General features: G+C 53.1%; 2 protein-coding genes across 17 annotated transcripts in view; one reads left to right on the plus strand and one right to left on the minus strand.

Moving 5' to 3' along the window:
* The window catches only part of LOC100357058 (rho GTPase-activating protein 17), a 93053-nt gene extending 86218 nt beyond the window's left edge, over positions 1-6835 (plus strand). For 2 of the 11 annotated variants that reach the window (XR_516932.4, XR_516933.4), the window contains 3 exons: positions 468-515; positions 2268-2316; positions 6042-6835. Coding sequence is in view for 6 of the 11 variants with exons in the window: in XM_008257895.4 (XP_008256117.1) it covers positions 6042-6172 (131 nt within the window). In the remaining 5 variants the exon portion in view is untranslated. Of the gene's footprint in view, positions 1-467; positions 724-2267; positions 2317-6041 lie in introns of all 11 variants that reach the window. The other 9 variants (XR_011384647.1, XR_011384648.1, XM_008257896.4 and 6 more) reach the window with 5 other exon arrangements.
* Positions 6836-11845: 5010 nt separating this feature from the next.
* Positions 11846-16558, minus strand: part of SLC5A11 (solute carrier family 5 member 11) — a 50535-nt gene continuing 45822 nt past the window's right edge. For 5 of the 6 annotated variants that reach the window (XM_070063723.1, XM_051847381.2, XM_051847380.2 and 2 more), the window contains 2 exons: positions 14669-14837; positions 11851-12150 (listed from right to left, as the gene is read on the minus strand). In XM_070063723.1, the coding sequence (XP_069919824.1) occupies positions 11945-12150; positions 14669-14837 (375 nt within the window). In that variant the 3' untranslated portion in view covers positions 11851-11944. 6 annotated transcript variants of the gene reach the window in all.

Genomic DNA, 16558 nt, shown 5'->3' on the forward strand with positions numbered 1-16558 from the left:
ATTTTTTAATCATTTCCATCCCAGATGCTCTAATTTACTAATCACGTAAAGATGGATAGTGGTTTGTGTTTTTTTTTTTTAAGTATTTTAAAAAGTGTCAGCTAGAAGCTTCAAATCATTTCTTTCAACAATCTATATACATATACTAAGTGAAGATACTTATAATCTTATACTAAGTGGAGACACTTTTGAGAGGAACCTGAGGTACACCCTGGGCTCTCTAACCATCCTGAGTGACTTCTCAGTGGAAAAAACACCATGGGGACACCCCAGTGGACATCCCCAAATGCTGAGGGGTAGCTGACTATTAAAAAAAATTTGATAACTTTCCACCCCCCCAGGAATAGAATGCATAATTTATATGTGTTATGAATGGTTAATAACTTTTTTTTCCTGATGATACCAGAGCATTTATTTTGAAAAGAACGAAGCCACATTGGTCTGTTTACTTGTTTCTTTCCCAATAGATGCCCTTCCTAGTGCCCTCACAGGTGGGGAAGGTTTCCAGGACTAAGGTCTGTAACTCCCCCCAAGCAGCTTGTACCATAGCTCCAAACGCTCCTGCTTAGCCGTGTTCCGCATCTGTGCTTGTGACCTTGTGCTCAGGAACAGCCAGGTGACCCCCGCGCCGCGGCAGCCAGCGGGCCGTCCGTTCTGCAGCACGTACACGTTCCTGTGGTCCTTGTCAGAGACACTGGAGCTGCAGTGCTCCAGAGCCGAGAGGTAGATGTCAGTAATGGGGAGCCTGGTTTCCAGCGGCTCAGATGAGATATTGAGAATGTCTTCTTCCTTTTTGGGAAGCCTCTCCCAACACTGCCCTCTGCTCAACGCGATTTACCTGTCAGTGCTCGGGTGCTGTTGGCACAGAGAATTGTATCCCTCGTGTCTTGAGCTTTTAATTTTTAATTTTGGTCTCTGTAGTGCAAGTTAACTGCATGGAGCTTTTTAATTTGATGTTTGAAATTCTCAGGACAGAAAAAAATAAATCTCCAAAGATCCTTTACATTCCTTTGCATTCTAGCACACTTACATTTTTGCTTTCTTAAACCTTGTGAGCCTTTTAAAAGGGGCTGTGAGGCTCACCTCAGTCTGCCTTTAGACCCACATTTGGGCAGCAAATCTTTAACCGGCTGAGCTGAGCCCTAAGCCTTTCTATGGGCTACTTTGCCACAGCGTTCACAGCTTTGGTCTGAGTAAGGGTTTCTTTTGATCCCAGAAGGCGAAGACCAGAGTGCAGCCTTTTTTTTTTTTTTTTCTTAATGTTTACTTATTTTTTTTTCTTAAACTTTTTAAAAAATACACTCTTTGGCTTCCTTTTATTTCTTGAGGATTACATGAAACGTGAAGCACACAGAATGCTTACTTATTGATTGCTTATTCGAAAAGCAGAGAGAAATAAAGAGATCAATCAAGATCTTTCTGCTGGCTCACTCCCCAAAAGCCTTAGCAGGCAGGACTAGGCCAGGCCAAAGCAAAGCCTGGAACTCAGACCAAGTCTGCTGCCTCCAGGATGTGTGTTAGCAGGAAGCTGGATCAGAAGCAGAGCAGGCAAAGCTCAATCCCAGGCACTCCGATGTGGGATGCAGGCCTCCCAGGCGGTAGCTTCCCCCGCCCCTAGAGTGCAGCTGCAGGCACAGGTGTGCGTCCACCTCCCTGACTCTCGAAGTTACCCCAGAAGTCATCCATGCTGAGTTCTTGTGACTCAAGGACCTTCCCGTCACCACAGTGACCTCTGTGTCACAGAATTAACCTCTATTGTCTGAGAATCCTCTGGACTGCTCCCGGAAGCCCCTAGAAGGCCAGCATTGAGGATTTATGATCTCTGGTTATCGGTCTTGCTGCCGTCAACCACTCACGGATAAAACCGCTCAGTTTTTCAAGAGAGAGGACACAGCGCTTCCTTGGACAGGACAGTCCTTTATGACATCATGTGTTCAGTTGGAAAACTACAGACAGGCAGATTCCTAAGAACACTTGGCTCGTTTAAGGCATTGAATCATAAGGAGCGGAATTAAGGCCTGTGAGTGAGGATAGCGCCTCGGGGGAGATCATTGCTGCCAGGAAGGCTTGGCAGCCAACTTCCTGCAGCGCAGCCCCAAAGCACGGAAGGGAGGGGTCCCGCCGTCCCGAGTCTCCTCTGCACTGCGACTCCAGAAGGCGATCAATGGGCTTCTAATTCCCAAGTCAAAGAGCTGGTATCTCGCTGTTTTTAAAGTAAGATTTTAGCAAAGAGTGTTCTAATTCGAACATTTTATTAAATAATTTAGATGTATGACCTGCCATATTCAGTCAGAACTGAAATTGGAGTATTTAATGGTAAGGAAAAGGCACCTGATTGGCCAAAGCGTTTGTGCTACTGTGTGATCATATTTATGCATTAATGGCTGCTGACTAACCGATCACCCTAACCCTGCCTTGCTTGCATCCCTACTAACAGTGCATGCACTAAAGGAGGACTGGCTTTGTCCGTGCCTGCTGTCAGTCATTCTGGATGCTAAATGTTCACGGATGTGTAACAGGTGGTCACGGGGCTGGCCTGATCACCTCTTTAATTTCCATTCTTTTCTGTGTCGGGCAGGCTTCAGGGATAGTAGCAAGAGCACACACTCGAGTCAGATGTGTCTGAATTAGAGTTTGAGCCCTCTGGGTAAAGTTGGGCAGGCACAGGCTGATTGAACAGTAAACTGGTGACATCTGTCAGGTTTGTTGAAGGGATTCAATCAGATGGGATTTTAAAAAGCACTTGTTACAGTTCTTAATATGAATGGATCCAAGTGAATGGTAGCTGTTTATCATTTTTATCTGGAACAGTTTAATCAGAGCTACAGATTAGATTTGTGTGTCAACGTTTCTAAGCCTTATCCGCCCAGGCCCAGCCTTCTGGGACCCAGACACTGGGGTTGGGGGTGGGGCCCAGGCATCCATATTTAGATCTGATGTCCCACTGGCTTTTCTTTTTAAAATTTTATTTATTTAGGCAGCGGCTCATTGGGGCGCTGGCACACCAGGTTCTAGTCCCGGTCGGGGTGCCAGATTCTGTCCCAGTTGCCCCTCTTCCAGGCCAGCTCTCTGCCGTGGCCCGGGAAGGCTTGGGCCCTGCACCCCATGGGAGACCAGGAGAAGCACCTGGCTCCTGCCTTTGGATCAGCGTGGTGCACCGGCCGTGGCGGCCATTGGAGGGTGAACCAACAGCAAAGGAAGACCTTTCTCTCTCTCTCTCTCTCTCTCTCTCACTGTCCACTCTGCCTGTCAAAAAAAAAAAAAAAAAAAAAAGTATTTATTTGAGAGAGAGACAGATACTTCTTCCATCCACTGGTTCATTCTTCAACTGTCTACAACAGCCGTGGCTGAGCCAGGCCAAACCCAGGAGCCAGGAACTCAATCCATCTCTCCCACGTGGGTGACAGGACCCAGGCACTTGTGCAGAGCTCTGAGGGTGTGCATTCGCAGTAAGCTGGCATCAGAAGCAGAGCTGGGACTGGAAGCTCGGTGCTCAGAGACCAGCTGTTTTTGAAATACAAATAATATGTAAAGTCCTAGGCAGAGAGGCTCAGTTTAAAAACAAACATAAAGCAGGTGCTTGCAGGTATCTTTGTAAAATCACCTTTTCCTCCTTGTGAAGCCATTATCTCCTCAGATAAAGGAGCTATTCAAAGTCCTCTGCGGGGTGCAGGGGATGTTATGTTACTTAAGACCCAGAGTCCAGCTGGTCTGGCTCAGCCCCTCCTCCACCACCGTGGGCGAGAGCAAGCAGAGCCCTCGCCGCCCGCCTTTCACAGCTGCACAGTGGCACTGGGGCTGCCCTGGGATCGTTTCCCCGTGTGACTGTGTGTGGGAGCCCCTAGCAGTCTCTGGTGTCTCGAAGTGACCCCAGTGTGACCCCATGGTGACAGAGGTTAGCCTCTCTCTGAACACTGGCTCTGCTTGCATTGCCCTCACTTTTACCACTTCCTGCATGTAAACTGACTCCTTATTTTCATTCACAAAATGATTCCTGAAGGACTGAGGGGCTGGGAGCAGAGACAGAGGCAGGGATTTTCTGCATGTCCCCACCCACCCACTTTTTTTTCCTGAATGTATAATTCCTGTGTGTTCATTGTAAATAGTTGGAGAAATTCAGCGAAGTGCCAATCTGGAAATTACCTGGGATGTGTGAGGAAAAGAGAAAGAGAGCTAGTTTGCCCTTTGGAAACGGCAGGCGTTAGCTTGCGTCCAAATAGATGTTCACAAACAGAAATCTAATTACGGATGCCAGCAGGTCATGGGTGTTCCATGGTTTGTGGCAAGCTTCTGGGGCTGAGAGAAGGCGGTGGCTGGGGCCTCATGGCTAGGATAACATGGACGGGTTTGAAGTGGCACTGACTTTGTCAGTATTGCCTGGGAGACACAGCTTTTCTCTGCTGGAAGATGGGGGGGGGCGGAGTACTTGAAAGATGATTGCATTTGGTGACCCGTGTGTCCAGCTGTCCAGTGTCCAGCCACAGAGGTTACTGAGCCCCCACTATCTGCCAGCCACAAGTCTAGGCACTGGAAATAAGCTCTGAGCACCACAGAGCACATGGGCTCTGCCCTCATTGACTTCCCCCATGCTGAGGACAAATCCCGGACTCCTGGGCTCCGTGCGCACCAACTGCTGTGTACAGTGCGTGGTGCCATTCCCTGCAGTTCAGCTGCCCCTACGGCTTGCACCAGACCTGAATTACCTGCAGTGACATTCAGCCCGACACTCCTTGACACCCTGACACTCCCATAAATCTAGAAATTTCTCAGAGTGATGGTGCACAGGAAACCCTTGAGGGACAGGTGCACCCACCCTGGGTCTCTGGGAGAAAAGGGGCGCCCCAGGGAGAGTAAATAGACCTGTAGCTCAGGGCTGTGGGAACAGGAGCAGGAAGAGTTGGGGAAGACAGAGCAGTCCCAGCACAAGCAGGGGCAGGCATGGCATGGCGCGCACCTAGGGCAGCCAGGACGAAAAGCAGCTCCTCACCTGAGAGAGGCCCCGAGCAAACTCGTCTCCTGTCCAGCTAGCGCTAACCTGCAAAGTCAAACTACCACAGACCCAGACAGCTCCCTTTTCTCTTATGCCAGCCCTAAGATACCTCCCAGGGCTCTCCTAATTGGCTGGCGCACCCACCTGCTGCAGAAACCGACCCTTCCGTCTTGATTAGAGCCTGAAGGCCGCGTGTGTGGTTCACTGCCGCACCCTCAGCTCGTAGCGCAGTGCCTGGTGCACACTCACCCGATGCTTGTTTCTGAGTGAGTGAAACAGAAGCCCACGGGCCGCCCTGGAAAAATGGCCGTGATTGTCGAAGGTGGCTCGTGAGCGTGAGAATGAGGCGCAGTGTCTAGGGGACTCCGTATTTGCTATCTACAAAAAATGAGTTTCAGCTAACATAATAAGACGTGAAAAGGAACTGGACGTGTCAGAAGAGAAAGTCAATATTTGATAGCGATTTGATGGTCTACTTCGGTGACTGTTCCCCAGGGGACTCATGGCAGGGTCTGGAGACATTTTTGGTTATCACGCAGGGGCAGAGGGTCATGTGTCCCGAGCGTCTGGTGGGAAGAGGCTGGGGTGCCACTCAGCTTCCTACGGTGCACAGGACAGCGCCTCACCACAGCGATTAGCCCGCCCTCTCTAATCTGTGACCCTAGCGACAGGAGGGAACCCTGCAGCTCAGGAGAGAGCTCTTGCCAGCGCAGCCGCACAGTTCCTTGTAGCCCAGACGTCAGGAGGCTGCAGCCAGAGTGTTCCAGGCCTTGGTAGCAATGTGGGTTCCTCTCCCTCATCAGAGCAAGCAGATCCTTCGAAGCTGGCGTCCATGAGGACTGCTGGGCACACAGAAGGGAGTAGGGGAGGCAGGGCTGTGCCACCCAGCGGCCCTGTGGGATCCCAGAGGCTGGCAGCCTCTGCTCCTGGGCGCGGCCGAGGCCTGCAGCAGGGCGCCATGTGTGTGCGTGGGCATGGGCCGACCCTGACACCTGCTGTCTCCTCGGCCACACCTCTCATTCATGCCGTGTCTCCTCGTGTTTTTGTCCAGACGCCAATTCTAGGGTTTCAGAACCGCTTCGCAGCATCTTTCCTGAAGTGCACTCGGACTCAGCCAGCAAGGAGCTGCCGGGCCACATCCTGCTGGACATAGACAACGAGACGGAAAGCACGGCCCTGTGAAGACGCCGGCCCCGGCAGCAGACCAGACAGTGAACAGCTTTCAGTGACGGGGAAGAGCAGCCCCCACCGCGGACCTTGGCCCCAGGAGATCGTGGGGCCGACACTTAAAGCTGAATGACCTGTGTCTTGAAGAAATTGTTTTTCTTTACGTGATAAAGAAATAATGCCAAAAAAAAAAAAATCAGAAACTGAGAGGTAGCTAGCTAGAGTGCCGAGACGTGTCTAGGAAGCTTGCTAAGGCAGGCAGCACCATCAGCCATGTGGAATGAATGAGAAGCAGTGCGTTAACTATCTATTTAATAAAGTGCATTAATTCTGCAAGGCGCCTACTTCCTGCTCCTCGCACTTTGATCCCGCTGTGCTAGCTAGGAAGGAGGTTCCCCCTCCAGACTTGCTGCAGAATCGTCTTGTATTCAGAATGGTCTGTGTCTGCCCCAGTCCCCTCCAGACCCTGAGCATTGATGGTGACTGCTGGATCTGTCACCCCAACAAACTGGATGCGACTTGTGCCTTGTTGAATCGCCAGAATGTAGAAAGAAATGTACTGTTCTCTCTCTCTTTTTTTTTTTTTTAAACAATGTAATTGCTACTTGATAAGGACCGAACAATATTCAAGTTTCATGTTTAATTTGAATTAAATATATTCTGTGGTTTATATGAAAACTTGTCGTTCTTGGAGGCTCTCACTTGTATGATTGTGTACGCATGTGTGTGTTGTCACCTGTAGTGGCTGGGACACCTCGCGGGGGAGGCAGAACTCGGTGTAACTAGGACTTTAAAAGAGCAGAGAGCAAGGTCACAGCCGTGGGAAAGGCCGGCAGCTGCCCGGCGACCTCCCACACTGGCTGTCCTCAGCAAGTACTCCATGGGTAGGGCCGAGCCCTTGGTCTCCCCAGTTCCTGCACCTGTGTCTTGTTCCTGTAGGGGATTTCAGACTCAGCTCCCACAGGGCTGCTATACACGCCGGAAGCTCTTGCTGAGCACAGAACTCTTCCAGTGACTGATGCCTTCCTGCCTACTCCAGGCCACTCCCCCCCACCTCAGGATTAGAATACAGTGAGAGGGAGTCGGAGCAAAGTGAGGCTGACCGCCCCTCCCCGTGACCCAGATAAAGTGGTTTCCTTTTGGGAACAGAGAGGGACTCGCACTACCCGAGTTGGCTGCCCTGGCCTTCCACGGGTGGACCCGTCTGTCGTCTGTGGCAGTGACCTGTCCCTGGCTTAGAAGTTACTGGACCTGCTTCCACTGTGAACTGACTTAATGGGCCCACCCTGAAAGGAGCACTGTCTGCATTTAGAATTGCTGATTTATTTGAGAAGCAGGCAGAGGGACGTCCCATTTGCTGGTCCGCTACCCAGATGCCCACAGTGGCCAAGACTGGGCTAAGACCAGAGCCAGGAGGTGGGAACTCATTCCAGGTCTCCCATGTAGGAGGCAGGAACCCAATTACTTGAGCCGTTGCTGCTGCCTCTCAGGGTCTGCGTTAGCAGGAAGCTGGGGTCAGAAACTGGAGCTGGGAACTGAACCCAAGTGCCCTGATGTGGGAGGCAGGCGTCTTATCTGCTAGGCTAAAATGCTGTCTCCTCCCTGCATTTATTTATTTTTTTTTTTTGACAGGCAGAGTGGACAGTGAGAGAGAGACAGAGAGAAAGGTCTTCCTTTGCCGTTGGTTCACCCTCCAATGGCCGCCGCGGCCGACGCGCTGCGGCCGGCGCACCGCGCTGATCCGATGGCAGGAGCCAGGAGCCAGGTGCTTTTCCTGGTCTCCCATGGGGTGCAGGGCCCAAGCACCTGGGCCATCCTCCACTGCACTCCCTGGCCACAGCAGAGAGCTGGCCTGGAAGAGGGGCAACCGGGACAGAATCCGGCGCCCCGACCGGGACTAGAACCCGGTGTGCCGGCGCCGCAAGGCGGAGGATTAGCCTAGTGAGCCGCGGCGCCGGCCCCTCCCTGCATTTATTATATGGAAAATATGCACCTAGGAGCTGGCGTTGTGGTACAGCAGGTGAGTCAACCGCTAAGGATGCCAGCATCCCATATCTGAGTGCCTTCAAGTCCTAGCTGCTCTGCTTCTGATCCAGCTCCCTGCTAATGCACCTGGGAAAGCAGCAGAGGACAGCCTAAGTACTTGGACCCCTGCCACCCACATGGGAGACCTGGATGGAGTTCCTGGGCTCCTGGCTTTGGCATGGTCCAGACCTGGCTGTTGTGGCCGTCTTGGGAGTTAGCCAGCAGGTAGCGGCTCGCTCGCTCGCTCGCTCTCTCTCTCTCTCAAGCCCTCTGCCTTTCAAATCAACAAGTCAGTCTTTGTAAAGCATATGCACCTGTACATCTGTTTCCCCGTGTATCGTGAGTGCACGCTTGCTCGTACTTCCACTCCTCCTGTACCAGCGTGCTGTTATTTTCCTTGCCTGTCAGTTGCTGCTCACTGTTGAGTCCGTCTCCGAGGAGCTGACTGTCCACAGTCAGCCCCTTGGGCATGCTTCCTTCCCCCTTGGCATCTGAGGATGAGGAAGGTCCCCTCCTGACATTCTCCCAGGAATATAGCATGTGTGTGATTGCTGAGTGTGACACCCAGCAAGCCAGACACTCATTGTCCTAAGAACAGCACTGAGTTTTTACTCTCCTATTGTGGGTGGCAGTCTCCCTACCCCAACAACTCCAATTGCCATAGCAATGAGACGTGTTTGCCCCTGGATATGTGCCAAAAGGGAAGCCAGACCAGAGCTGTTGTCCCTCATCTGGGAGGAGCTGGGCCAGGATGTGGGGCCTGGTGGCTCGGTGTGGGGCCTGCAGGGCTGTTACTGCACCTGTGCCCGTGAGGGGCCAGGCCCAGGAGTGGCACCTGGATCCTCATTTCTGTGACCTGTGGTTCCTCTTGCTGGGGGAGTTGTCACACTGCTTGTCACCTTCCCTGGCACCCCACAAGTCTGTCATCTACATTCTCATGCATAGCGGCCATCCTGGAGGGTGCTGGGCCCTAGGGAGAAGCTACTGCTGCTTATCTTCCCCTGCAAATGGTTTTCTTCTGTTCTCTGCACAATTTCTTAGGAAGTTCTAGGCCTGTGCATGCTCACACTCCCCTGTCCGGCTGCCTCACCCCCACCTCAACACCAGGGGCAGAGACCTGTTCCTCTCACTACATACACCCCACCTTTTTTTAAATTATTTGTTTATTTGAAGGGGAGCGCAACAGAGATCTTGCATCCACTGGCTCACTACTCCAATGAGCACAACAGCTGGGGCTGGTCCAGGCTGAAGGCAGGAGCTTGGAGCTCCATCCTGGTCGTCCAGGAGAGTGGCAGGGGCCCAACTACTTGGGCCATCATCCATACCTTCCCAGGCACAAGAGCAGGGAGCTGGATCAGAAGCGGAGCAGCTGGGACTCGAAGCCATGCTCTGATGGAAGATGCTGGCGTCCCAGGTGGGAGCTTAGCTCACTGGACCACACAGCCAGCCTCCTGCTGAGCTCAGCATTCGTCTGATTTCCTGGCAGGATCTGGTTTTGATCTATACTTGGGAGGCCAGAGAGGGTCGTGGGGGGCGCATGGTTGCCCTGACTGTGCTCGGTTCTGACCCTGCGGTCACTCGTGTAGCGTTTGGATGCCATTGGAGTGACTCGGTTGGTTCCCTAGGGGCTATGGAATGTCCCATGGTCATGGGTATCTGGGGAGGGGGTGGGGTTTGGGGAACAGGAGCCAGAGGGCTTTTGTGTTCTGAGCGTTGTCCACCTGTTCATCTGCCAGGCACTCCAGTGGAGCAGCCGTCGAAGCAGTTATTAAGAAAGTGTGACCCATGCTTCAGAGTCACCGAGGGGTGGGGGTAATCAGGGAGGACTTTCTGGGGGAAGTGATGTCTGAGCAGAGACAGGCAGAATAGGAGTCCAACAGAGAAGGAAGGTGGGATGGTGAAGGCAGAGGGGAGACCATGGGCACCGACCTGTTGGTCTGATCCCGAGCCACACATGTTGGGTCCTCTTTACACCATCCATGGTGCAAGGCCGAGGTGAGAAAGAGCAAGGCTTTGGTCAGACCTCAGACTGCCAAGGCAGAGTGAGTGGAGCTGCCTGGTCGTCGGGGGTCTTGCATTCCTGTGCAGGAACGTGGACTCCATCCTGAGGCCTGGAGAAAGTCACTGGAAGATTCTGGAAGATTCTGAGAGATCTGTTGGGTTAGAGTCACTCCTGCCCCTGGCTGCGGCGTGGGGAAGGCTGGGCATGGGAGGGCCAAGCAGGAGCCTGTGGGCAGCTATCGGGGACAGAGACTGCAGAGGCCCGGGCTGGGACAGCTCTCCCTGAAACCCCAGCAGGTGCAGAGGTCTTGTGTGAGGGGCACAGCTCAGGGTGGGGGTGGGGGCCAGGTCACTGGTGAGAACACCCCGGCCTCCCTCTCTCCTCCCTGGCCCATGGAGAGGGCAGCATGGCCTCCCCTGGGAGATCAGAAGCCGGTTATGGGGACCCACATAGGACCACTAGTTCCCCACACGAGCCCCTACCTGGGAGGGCAGAGGGTATGCAGCCCACCCGTGTTGCTTGAATTACTATAGAAAAGCCGGGGCTGGGTCCGGCACTGTGGCATAGTGGGCAAAGCTGCCTGCAACACCAACATCCCAATGGGTGCCGGTTCGAGTCCTGGCTGCTCCACTTCCCATCCAGCTCCCTGCTAATGACCTGGGAAAGCAGTAGAAAGATGGCTTGGGCCCCTGCACCTCCATGGGAGACTTGGAGGAGGCTCCTGGCTACAGGGCAGCCCAGCCCCTGTTGCAGTCATCTGGGGAATGAACCAGCCTAGGGGAGATACCTCTGTCTCTGTCCCTGTCTCTATCTGCCTCTGCCTTTCAAGTGTCTAAATAAATCTTAAAAAACAAAAAACAAAACAAAACAAAAAAGGAAGCAGCAGCAGCACAGTCCAAGCCCGAACTTGCGAAGGGCACACAATTCTCGGATTTCCTGACAGCGTCTGACTTCCGGGCACTGACTTGGGGTGTATTTCTAAGAAATCATACCCAGGAGTGAGAATCACGAGGAAGCCTTTGGGAACCGGGCGATCCTTTAGCAAGGCCGGCAGGGAGAGGAGGCGGGTCCCACTCTGCACCACCCAGGTGAGCTGGGTACTGGCCAAAGGCTGCCCCACCAGGCCAGGAGCAGCTGAGCTGCCATCCAGCTGGGGCACCTGCGGGCTCTTTGTGTCTGGCCATGGATTTTTTTTTTTTTTTTTTTTTTTTTTGACAGGCAGAGTGGATAGTCAGAGAGAAAGGTCTTCCTTTTGCCGTTGGTTCATCCTCCAATGGCCGCCACGGCTGGCATCGGCGCACCGCGCTGATCCGATGGCAGGAGCCAGGTGCTTCTCCTGGTCTCCCATGGGGTGCAGGGCCCAAGCACTTGGGCCATCCTCCACTGCACTCCCTGGCCATAGCAGAGAGCTGGCCTGGAAGAGGGGCAACCGGGAAAGAATCCCCTGACCGGGACTAGAACCCGGTGTGCCGGCGCCACTAGGTGGAGGATTAGCCTATTGAGCCGCGGCACCAGCCCTGGTCATGGATCTTGCACGGTGGATAGGAAGGGTGAGGAGCTCGCTTTTGAGAACATGAAGGTGTTTTTTTTTTTTTTTTTTTTAAACTTTGCAGCCTCTAACTCTCCTTTCCCCTTCCAGTGTTGCAAACACCTTTGAAGCCTCACGGTAAACAAACAAAAGCTTTATTATTATTATTATCTTTTTCTTTCATTATAAAACAACAGGGCACGGGAAAGGAGTGGCGGGCTGAGCGCAGGCGCTAGGCGAAGTAGCCCCAGAGGAAGAAGGCGCAGCAGATGCACAGCAGGCAGTTGACGTCCAGGAGGGTCTTCACGACGGGGTTTTCTTCTATGGAAGCCAAGACGGGCTCCGCTGGCCTCGGGGCCTGCTCCGTGCTCTTGCCCTCCATCCCACAGAGCCACAGCAGGGCTCGCACCACTCTGGACTGCTTCGGGGTCACGTCACCTGCAAAGAACCCAGCAAAGGAAGGTGGCAGCCATGCGCCGTGTCTCCCAGGAGAGGTGCACACTTCCTGCACCTCTTCTGGAAGGGTCGGGCTCAGATCTGGTCCCGCAGGGGCAGTGCCCCGTGGCTGGCGAAAGCTCCGAGAACGGGTGACTGTTCAGGGCAGCGGTTACGACACTGCGTGGGAGGCCCACATCATGTAGCAGGGTGCCTGGGTTCAAGTCCTGGCTCCACTCCTCTGATTCCAGCTTCCTGCCAGTGTGCATCCTGGGAAGGAGCAGGTAACTGGGTCCTTGCCACCCACATGGGAGACCCACTTTGAGCTCCCGACTCGTGGCTTCCTCCTGGCCCAGCCCTGGGTCTGTGGCAGGCATTTGGGGAGTGAACAAGCAGATGGGAGATCTCTCTCTGTCTCTCTGCCTTTCAAATAAATAAAAATTTAGATGAAAAACCTGAAAAAAGTTGCATCCATACTGACCGTGTACAAACTTTCCCTCCTTGCTGTCATTCCCTGAACAATACAATATAACCACTGCTTACCCAGCATTTACACAGGATTGGGTGTTATGAATGATGTAGAGTTGAAATTAAGCATAGAGAAGGATATGCATATGCAAATACTAGGCCACTATTTTTTTTTTATTAATTTGACAGGTAGAGTTATAGATAGTGAGAGAAAGAGACAAAGAGAAAGGTCTTCCTTCCATTGGTTCACTCCCCAAATGGCTGCAACGGCCGGCGCTGTGCCAATCCGAAGCCAGGAGCCTGGTCTGCCATGCGAGTGCAGGGGCCCCAGCACCTGGGCCATCCTCCACTGCCTTCCTGGTCCACAGCAGAGAGCTGGCCTGGAAGAGGAGCAGCCAGGACTAGAACCCAGTGCCCATAGGCCACTGTTTTGTATAAGGACTTGAGCAGTTGCAGATTTGGGGGTTATGCAGATCCTGAAACCAACATCTGCAACATGAAGAGGGAAGGCTGACTTCATTACTGCCTTAATTTTGAAAGACCCTTTAATTCTGGAAGATTGCTTTTTTTTTTCTTAAGAATTTCTACCAGGACGGCGCCGCGGCTCACTAGGCTAATCCTCCGCCTAGCAGTGCCGGCACACCGGGTTCTAGTCTCGGTCGGGGCACCGGATTCTGTCCCGGTTGCCCCTCTTCCAGGCCAGCTCTCTGCTGTGGCCAGGGAGTGCAGTGGAGGATGGGCCCAAGTGCTTGGGTCCTGCACCCCATGGGAGACCAGGAGAAGCACCTGGCTCCTGCCATTGGATCAGTGCGGTGCGCCGGCTGCAGGGCGCCGGCCGCGGCGGCCATTGGAGGGTGAACCAAGGGCAAAGGAAGACCTTTCTCTCGTCTCTCTCTCATCTCACTGTCCACTCTGCCTGTCAAAAAAAAAAAAAAAAAAGAATTTCTACCATATTCAAGAACAGAAATTAAGACTCGGACTAGGGGCCGGCACTGTGGTGTAGTAGGTTAAGAATCCACCTGCAGTGCTGGCATCTCATATGGGTGCCGGTTCAAGTCCCAGCTGCTCCACTTCCAATCCCACTCCCTGCTGATGGCCTGGGAAAGCAGTGGAAGTTGACCCAAGTGCTTGGGCCCCTGCACCCGCGTGGGAGACCCGGAAGAAGCTCCTGGCTCCTGGCTTCATATTGATTGGATCAGTTCTGGCTGTTGTAGCCTTTTGGGGAGTCTCATCTGTCTCTTTCTCTCTTTCTGTAACTCTTTCAAATAACTATCTGCAAAATGTGTGGCATACATAGCAGGTTAAACCGTCTCTTGTGCTGCTGGCGTCTCATATGGGCATTGGTTTGCATCCCGGCTGCTCCACTTCATGCGGCTCCCTGCTAACGTGCCTGGGAAAGCAGCAGAAGATGGCACAAGTGCTTGGGCTTGTGCTACCTGCGTGGCAGCCCTGGACGAAGCCCTTGCCTCCTGCCTTCAACCTGGCCCAGCCCTGGGCCACTGAGGCCATTTGGGGAGTGAACCAGCAGATCACTGTCTTTCCCTCTCTTTAACTCTGCCTTTCAAATAAATAATAAATCTCTAAAAAAAAATTTAAAAAGCAACGGCCATGATAATGGACAGCCTCAGGACCATGGAGACAACCAGGAGCGGTGAGGACCTTGGCTAAGTGAAGCAGCAGCTTCCTGCACATGGGCCCAGAGTTGCCAGATCTTCTTGTTTTTCAAGAGCAGATGGAAATCTGGAATGTTGAGTGGTTTTTAAATGCTGGCCCCTGTCTGATGACAGTAGTAGGGGGCTACACCAGAACACGTCAGCACGCCCCTAATGTAAAGAATGTGCCTTCCAGCCCTCTGTGTGGGTTGGTGTGAGGTTCGGATTCACCCAGCTCTAGGAGTGCTACGGAGGCTGCCGAAGAGCTCCCTCTGGTGGCCGGAGAGCAGGGATGGGGCGGGGCGGATGCTGCAGTCCCGGGGCCGCCCCTTTTCCTGTGCCCCACAACCACCCGCCGCTCCTCACCGCTCCTGCTGTCACCGGGGACAGCAAGTACTCACTGCTGTGGGCTTTGGACGCGCCTTCCTGAATCGTCTCCAGCTGGATGCTGGCGCTGTTGGCTTCCGCGGTCCCGTTGTGAGACAGGGCAGGCGGCAGGGGCGTGGCTGCTGGCACCTGTGCCTTCTGGACCACGGGGTCGCGGCGAGTGAACCAGGTCAGGTGGCTGATCTGAGGAGCAGAGAGGCCAAGTGTGAGGTCGGTCCTTTCCCCACGTCCCCTGCCCAAGCCCGAGCACAGCCTTCAAATCCAGTCTGTGGCCCCCACCCTCCTACTCTACAGAACACAAGGACATCCCCATCCTTGCTCTCCTGTTGGAACCCAACCCTCTGTCCCCTGAGCCCTGTGGCACGATGGATCCCAGACTGCAGTCATCTTAGCTCTTCCGGGTCTCTGGCCCTGGGACTGAATCAGTGAAAATCATCAGAATAAAAACAGAGTCGCTTGTGTCAACCCTAAACCTAAATCAATGAAGCCGGAAAGTTAGGCAGGAAGGGTCCCACGTACCTTTGCCTCATAGTAACTTTGTTTTTGACATATTTATTTGAAAGTCGGGGGGGGGGGGATTGATTTCATCTGCTGGTTCACTTCCCAAATGGCCATAACAGTCAGAACTGGGCCAGGCTGAAGCCAGGAGCCAGGAGCTTCTTCCAGGTCTCCTGTGTGGGTGCAGGAACCCAAGTATGGGCCACCTGCTGCTGCTCTCCTGGGCACATTAGCAGGGAGCTGGATTGAAGTGGAACTGCTAGGACATGAACTGATGTCGATGGGATGTGTGCATCACAGGTGGCAGTTTTACCTGCTATGCCACAGTCCCAGCCCACAATAGTAACTTTCAATAGGAAAAAAAAAAAAAAAAAAAAAAAAAAAAAAAAACAAAACAAAACAAAAAAAACAAAAAAAAAAACCTCTATGGGGCTGGCGCTGTGGCTCAGAGGGTTAAAGCCCTGGCCTGAAGCTCCATTCCAGATGGGCGCAAGTTCTAGTCCTGGCTGTTGCACTTCTGATCCAGCTCTCTGCTATGGCCTGGGAAAGCAGTAGAAGATGGCCCAAGTCCTTGTGCCCCTGCATCTATGTGGGAGACCAGGAAGAAGCTCCTGGCTCCTGGCTTTGGATCGGCACAGCCCCAGCCATTGCAGCCATCTGGGGAGTGAACCAGTGGATGGAAGACCTCTCTCTCTATCTCTGTCTCTCTCTGTAACTCTTTCAAATAAATAAAATAAATATTTAATAAAAAAAACACTCTAGGGGCCAGCACTGTGGTGCTGGTTAAGTAGGAACCTGTGACACCGGCATCCCATATGAGTGCTGTTCAAATCCCAGCTGCTCCACTTCTGATCTAGTTCTTGCTAATGCACCTAAGAAAGCAGTGGAAGATGGCCTAAGTACCTGGGGCCCTGCACCCATGTGGGAGACCTGAATGAAGCTCCTGGCTCCTGCCTGGCCCAATCCTGCCCATCGTGGCCATTTGGGGAGTGGCCCAGTGGATGCAGGATCTGTGTGTGTGTGTGTGTGTGTGTGTGTGTGTGTGTGTGTAACTCTGCCTTTCAAATAAAAAGCAACTCTGCCAGAACCACAACCTCACCCAAAGGTAGAAGTTCTTCTACCAGGACATCCACCCGCAAGTGATGTTCACCTTGGGCCCAACACCACCTTTGTCGTCAATCCATCTGACATAATCCCCCTCATTGTTGCCTTTCAAAGCTCCCTCAACCAGGGCCAGTGTTGTAGCACAGTAGGTTAGGCCTCCGCCTGTGACGCCAACCACCCACATGGGTGCTGGTTCATGCCCCGGCTGCTCCTCTTCCGATCCAGCTCCCCGCTAATGCGCCTGGGAAAGCAGTGGAAGATGGCTCAAGTGCTTGGGCCCCTGCACCTGCGTGGGAGACCCA

The sequence above is a fragment of the Oryctolagus cuniculus genome, chromosome 19 (genome assembly GCF_964237555.1).
Source record: "Oryctolagus cuniculus chromosome 19, mOryCun1.1, whole genome shotgun sequence".
In the NCBI taxonomy this organism is placed as follows: Eukaryota; Metazoa; Chordata; class Mammalia; order Lagomorpha; family Leporidae; genus Oryctolagus; species Oryctolagus cuniculus.